General features: G+C 36.1%; 1 protein-coding gene across 1 annotated transcript in view; it reads right to left on the reverse strand.

The window, feature by feature from the left end:
* Positions 1-3,648: 3,648 nt before the first annotated feature.
* Positions 3,649-7,500, reverse strand: part of LOC136845550 (uncharacterized) — a 47,506-nt gene continuing 43,654 nt past the window's right edge. Inside the window, exon 6 of the mRNA XM_067115731.1 lies at positions 3,649-4,020. Within this exon, the coding sequence (XP_066971832.1) occupies positions 3,649-4,020 (372 nt within the window). The remainder of the gene's footprint in view (positions 4,021-7,500) is intronic.

The raw sequence follows: 7,500 nt of genomic DNA on the forward strand, positions 1-7,500 counted from the left end.
GGAGTTATTTGCATGATCTATTTTCTGCGACATAGCATTGTGATTGAGCCTACAGAAATCGTTTTGATTGATTGTTGATTGTTTCGTATTGTTTGATACTTGTCATGTGTATGATGTATTTCCAAATGCCATGAAGTTTCAGACGATGATATTTTATTTCTTTTAAAAATGCACAATTTGAAATGCTGTCGCCGTGAATTGTTTTCCATTGTGTTTGATGTATTATTTCTTGTCGCGACTTCATCCTCGTCACAGCGCCGACAGATCTCAGTCAAGCAATATTCATAGGAGAGGGATTTCTTGAACAACGGAACAGTCAATCTCTTAAGACTGTCGCATAATATTTTTCTTCGGAAAACGCTTCGATAGTGGCTGGTGGCAGTTTGGGCGAAGGGAACACGATGGCATACAGGTGATGGAAGATCCCCTGATCCCCACCCCCTTTTTTTTTTACTCTCTCTCTCTCTCTCTCTCTCTCTCTCTCTCTCTCTCTCTCTCTCTCTCTCTCTCTCGTTTGATCGATCGCTTCTTTTATCAAGAACCCTCCTCCATTCTCCGCTCAAGATATTTCTTCACCTTCCAAGTACCCCTACATCGTCCGTCCGTCTTCTTCCCATTATCATTATCATCATTCTAACATCGTCTTCCCACCCCACCCCCACCCCTTCCTCCCCCTTGCCACCATTTCCTGTATTGAACATTGCTTACAGTTAAGGTTAGTCATTTTACACCTAGCCCTCCATTATCATAATTGAGCGAGTGTCTTCGTTTTTTTTTTATGACTCACTTCACCCACCTGTTTAAGTCTCTCACTTTAAAAAAAAAAATAATCATTTACAGCCCATTTTAATGCTTCCTCTGTATGAGTAACCTAAATTTATATCCATTTTGAAGACCTGTACTTGATAAACAGAAAATATGTTTTATGATATTTTTTTTTTTTTTTTTTTTTTTTTTTTTTTGAGATCTGCCTCACGAAGACTGACATTTACTTTCTTTTGTAAGACCTTTCCTTTGTAAACTCCTACTACCTTTACCCACTTCGTAAGACCTCCCCTTTTATAAAGACCCACTTCTACCTCCCTTTTTAAGACCTTACCCAATTCCCCCTTTTGAAGACCTTTCTCTCCCTGTTTGTAGTACTCCCCCGCCACTCATTTTTAAGACCCCAATTCTTGTCCCCCTCTTTCAAGTCCTGGAAACTCTTCCTTTTAAACACCAAAGTGCTCCCTCCCCTCCTCCTCCCCTCCTCCTCCTCCTCCTCCTCCTCCTCCTCCTCCTCCTCCTCCTCCTCCTCCTCCTCCTGCGTACACTCACAGACAAACACATCAGTTACGTTCTTCTGTCCATGAAGAATATTATTTTTGTTCGCCGTTTGTCATTTGTGCCCATGATTCCTCTCTGCCTTTCCGATATAAAACGCGACTACAAAGTCTGGAGATAGTTTCAAAGGCCTTCAGGAACTTGAAGTATTCACTCCCTTTGCCCTGAAAGCCCGTAAAAATTTAACAGCGTTCAACTGCTTAACTGACAGGATTTTAGTTGTCTGTAAAAGAAAACTGATGTGACGGCTTTGTCTGTCCGTCCGTACTTTTTCTGTCTGCCCTCAGATCTTAAAAACTACTGAGGCTAGAGGGCTGCAAATTGGTATGTTGATCATCCACCCTCCAATCACCAAACGTACCGAATTGCAGCCCTCTAGCCTCAGTAGGTTTTATTTTATTTGAGGTTAAAGTTAGCCACAATCGTGCTTCTGGCAACGATATAGGTACCAACAACACAGGCCACCACCGGGCCGTGGCTGAGTTTCATGGGCCGCGGCAGAAATTTCATGCAGCATTGTACGCTGTACAGAAAACTCGATTGCGTTCGAAGAAACTTCGGCGCAGTTTTTGTTTTATTTTACATTGTGGAAGCCTTGTTTTCACGTCCTTCTTGGTTTTTAATGCGACTAATTGTAGCCAAATGTTTGACATTTTTAAAATATATTTATTTAGATTCACTCAGTCCTCTCCTTTCTTTGATTTTGTACTATACAGCTACAGCATCAGAGTCAGTTCATTGTTATCTGGTTTCTCTTCCTTAGACATAGATATAATTTTAGTCAGAGAAGGTAAACCAGTCTAAAATACCTTCCATCACCTTAGTAATGGATTGAAGAATGTGGAATAAAAAACTAAAATCCTTTCCATTTTTCATTAAACCACACATATTTTAGTTGGTTTAGTTCCTCCTGCACTCTAAGAATTACAAGTCAGTCTTAATTCATTTCCCATTTTCTTTGTGTTACCAAATTACTTATCGAATTACATTATTAATCCCCAAACCAGACCTTCATAAAATTCTGTGTTTTGCTTCCGTGGACTCTCTTCTACTCCCAAATTTTCCTAAAGTTGTTGTTTGTCAGGTACTTCTTTATCTGAGGCAGATCATCCATATCCGGAACTGTCATTTATTATTATTTTGGTACATCTGTGTATACATGTTCAAACATCATTCTCGTATTTTAATCTCTATGTTTTCTTGTTGTGGTAGTGGTTCTGTGTGTTGCATAACACTAAAAATTTTGTTTTAAAACTCTCTCTGTCTGTGATAGGATTAGTTTGGCTAATTGCGCACATGAAAAAGACCACAAATTGGAGAACGAATAGATTCAAAACCGCATATATATATACAGTTCCGGAGCGCCATGCCTCCGCTTCAGTGTAGAGAGCATGACGCTCCGAAACTGTATATGTGTGATTTTGTATATGTGTGGTTTTGATTATATTTGCCGTTTTTTTTTCAAGTTTCAGAGTTCGACACCGAGATATCATCATCATAGTTGCGCACAACTCACGAAAGTTTATTTAATTTTTTTATAGTGGTCCTTTTTTTTTACGTGTACATGATTCATGTCAGTTCAGGTTTGATTGCCATTCATATGATATTACTTCAGATATATATATATATATATATATATATATATATATATATATATATATATATATATATATATATATATATATATGTGTGTGTGTGTGTGTGTGTGTGTGTGTTTGTGTGTATGTATGTATGTATGTATGTATATATATATATATATATATATATATATATATATATATATATATATATATATATATATATATATATATATATATATATGTATATATATATATATATATATATATATATATATATATATATATATATATATATATATATATATATATATATATATATATATATATATATATATATATATCATTATTACAACATATTTGTCCATGCTTTTGAATTGAGACATACACAACATAACCTACTGTATAATTTCCATCATCCCTCTTCCCATTACGTTAATTTCACCAGTTCTTATGTACTGAAAATCGCCCAAGAAACGTCAATCCGACTTCGATTCACGGTCGCCTTGACGCTTTTGTTAACGTCCCGACAACTACAGGCCCAAGGGGACCCGGAGGTGGGCAAGTGTATGTAACTGGGCACTTACCTCGAGGATTATGGGTAAGGGAAGTATGTCGAGAGAAAGTAAAGAGCAGAAATAAGTACATCCCTTCGCGAGGTTTAGCATCCGTAAAAGGGCTTTTAAAAACGGCCGGAATGGGGAGTTAATGTACTTTTTATTGAGATATTGGTGTTACAGCTGGTCTTTCATAGCCTGAGAGGAAGTAACCCATACATGAATGCTTCCGATATTCGCCTGTGATTTAGTGCGTTGTGTTCTTCTTCTTCTTCTTCTTCTTCTTCTTCTTCTTCTTCTTCTTCTGTGGTTTTGTTTACGTGATTTTCAGGGATTGATTTTCTTCTTCTTCTTCTTCTTCTTCTTCTTCTTCTTCTTCTTCTTCTTCTTCTTCTTCTTCTTCTTTTCAGGTCTTCTTCTTCTGTGGTTTTGTTTACGTGATTTTCAGGGCTTGATTTTGTTTCTTCTTCTTCTTCTTCTTCTTCATCTTCTTCTTCTGTGGTTTTATTTGCTTGAATTTTTTTGAGGGCTTGATTTTGTTGATTCTTGTATAGATGTGTAGCCTGCGCATATTTATATTGTTTTATATGCGGTAATATACCACCTTGTTACCACCTTGTAAAAGGTCCATTGGCGTTATACTTATCGGCCATACAGTCATTGCTTGTCAATTTCCAATGGCCTGTGAATTAACTTTAAGCTTTATATTAATTATTGATACTAATTACTTCTAGTTCCTTTATGAGGGTACATATATGTCGTTCAAAACCGCCGGTCGGCGTTTGACACGCATAAAAGTAGTGGCAGGTGAGCTAGGAATATTCTCAAAATGTATAAGCATACATACATACTCTTTGTTAACATCGACATGAGCACGCATACTCGGACACACCGGATTTTCTTATTTCCGGAGAAGTTTTAAGATAATAAACATGATACAACACAAGCGTGAAACCCGCTTCCCTTTTTTTTTCCATCCATTTAGCCACTTTTTTTTTCCATTTTCGTATTCCCCTTTACTTTTTCCATGTCGCGTTTTTGTTTCGTCATCAGCATGGCAAAGCTAGAGATTAAAAAGATATATAAATAAAATACAGGGAATTTGGGGGGGTTTATGTGTAATATCCAGGATTCTTTTCTCTGTACGCAGGTATTAAGTTTGAATAATGAACGCTGTTTTCCACGAATGGCTAAATCAGGATTGTCCAACTATTTTTAATTAGTGATTTCAGGCCAGAGGTATTGTTCCGGAGGTTATCCATTTTTGAATCCACTGGATGAACTCATTTTTAACCCTTTTATGAAACGTCTAAGATAAATAGTTGCTTATTTTGTCATTTCCGGGTTTATTTGTAGAACAAGATAAGCAACCATTTTCCTTTCGTTACGACGATCGAGACGCATTCGGTTTAAGCCTATTGTGCCTCTGTTGACCAAAGTTTAAAACTGTGGTGAATCTAAACACGAAGGAAAGGAGTGGGGTGGAGGGTGGGGTGGGCTTGGGGCAGGAGAGATGGAATGGAGTGGCTGCTTCATTCTATAAAATTTTCTGACAACAGTAAATCTGATATTATCTGGCTCTTACTTTCTAATGAAGAAGGTTTTTAGGTGTTTATGTATATAAATTATATATATATATATATATATATATATATATATATATATATATATATATATATATATATATATATATATATATACACACATATATATAATATAATATATATATATATATATATTATATATCTATATATATATATATATATATATATATATATATATATATATATATATATATATATATATATATATATATATATATATATATATATATAATTTGTATAGGTAACACCTGGCCTACCATCACCAGGCAGCTTACCTATAACAGCGTATCAGCAACACCTGGGAGTCAAGGACTTTCTGAGAATCTCTCTCTCTCTCTCTCTCTCTCTCTCTCTCTCTCTCTCTCTCTCTCTCTCTCTCTCTCTCTCTCTCTCTATATATATATATATATATATATATATATATATATATATATATATATATATATATATATATATATATATATATATATATATATATTCAAGAGTCTTTTAGAATATGGCTAGTGAATTTACACAAATATCATATCTCGGAATGTTCAAAGTTAATAGTGATTTATCTTGCAGATCCTGCTATTTTTCTAGCCAACGTAACGGGCAAAATTGACGCCTATACTTAAAGGCAGTTTTAAGAGTACTAGTGTAACAGAATGTTAATATTCATTCCCCTGGCGTACCGTCTGGAGGTATCCAGTAAATTAATCTGTAGGTCCATTTGTCGGGCCCTGTAAGTTTAAAATAAAGCTGAAGACTTGAGACCTCTTATATAAAATCTGTTGGTAATGGGGACTCACCATTTTGTGGTGGATTCACGGGTCGGCGCCAAATAGGTAAAAGATCAGATATGAATTTAACCTTGACCATAACTTTTGAGCTTTATGAAATAGACTTCATATTAGGCTTTCATTCTCCACTAATGAAAGCTTTGTCCTGAGTAAGGTCAGTGTAATACTTTGAGCTAAAAAGTCAGATTGGAATTTAACTCTGGCATATAATTTTTGAGTTGTGCTGTTTGGAGGGTTGACATTTTGTATCAGGGGTCCTTGAAAGAGGTCGAAGCTCTGGGTCATTACCATATTTGGACGTTAAAGGTCGCACAGGAATTTAACCTTGGCCGTGGATAGAGACAGAGTATATATCTGGAATTCATGTTCGATTAATGGAGCTGATGCACATTGGGAAGTCAAGGTCCCTACTTAGAGTTCCAGGTTCAAATGTGGATTTGCCATTGTAGATGACTTGAGTTTCGTAATTATACTTTATTTTTAATTTTATTTTATGAAATAAAAATACACATTTTCTTTGTAATTTTAACTTTTACATGTAGTGTCCCCAGTTACAGTCAAGTTGATGCTTCAAAGTGAATTTCTTTATTAGGAAATATCATCTCCTTGTGTTGGCAGTTGTATGTAGTATAGTCGAATACGATATGATTAAAAGAAATACAAGCTTTCGCTCGACTCCTGAATCGATGAACACACACACAACGCCAGCTCTACTTATTATGTTAGTCGACACAAGTGATCTGAGGTGATTCACTAAAAGGGGTGAAAATAAAAAAAAAAAAAAAAAAAGAAGGAAAGAAAGGTCAGGGCTGACGGAGAGACTTTAGCTTTGCTTACCACTCAAGTAAATGAAGCCAGACGTTCTCTCTCTCTCTCTCTCTCTCTCTCTCTCTCTCTCTCTCTCTCCCAACTCTTATTTCTTGAGGTGGAATCACAACCTCTCATCTTTTCTCGCTGTCTTTCTGTGCTTCTTTTTTTTTCCCTTGCTCCTAATCTCCAGTTAAGATCAATCTTTTCTTATTCCACTTACTCCGCCTCCAGCTTATTTCAGCTGTTTATTGCTGGTTTTAGTAAACCTGATGTCATGCTCAAGGAACTGTGACGTATTTTAATGATCGTCTGCTTGTTTTGAGTCATAAATTTTAAAAGTCAGTGAAAGGAATAATTACATTAGTGGTTATTTTTACGTTGCGAATACGATGCACACTTTTGTTGTGGATGTGACGAAGTGATTGGCCCACAGGAAAGTGCAAGAAACTAGCCAAAAGTTATGAATGCAAAACCTAATGAAACGCCAACTTAATATCCTTATATAGTCCAGACCTCAGGCAATAGGATGCACGAAGGTGAAGAAACAGTGTAATGTCTGATGTCAAAGGATCCGTGATATTTACTCCTTCAACGGTGAAAGGTTACAGGAACGAAGAAAAATCCAAACCATTGCGATACAGGAAAGGAAAGAGCGACCGACCCCAGCAATGTGTGGATTTATCGTTTGACACAGTATTTGTAGAAGCAATGTCTGTACAGGTGTTATGGGGCTACCTGAGAACAGCAGAGGACTTCATGTCATCGGGATATTGTTACTGTTACAAAAAAAATCGTCAGTTGTCTTCCTAAGAAATACATGTATTTTTATTCAGTTGGCTGAAGAGGA

The sequence above is a fragment of the Macrobrachium rosenbergii genome, chromosome 14 (assembly GCF_040412425.1).
Source record: "Macrobrachium rosenbergii isolate ZJJX-2024 chromosome 14, ASM4041242v1, whole genome shotgun sequence".
In the NCBI taxonomy this organism is placed as follows: domain Eukaryota; kingdom Metazoa; phylum Arthropoda; class Malacostraca; order Decapoda; family Palaemonidae; genus Macrobrachium; species Macrobrachium rosenbergii.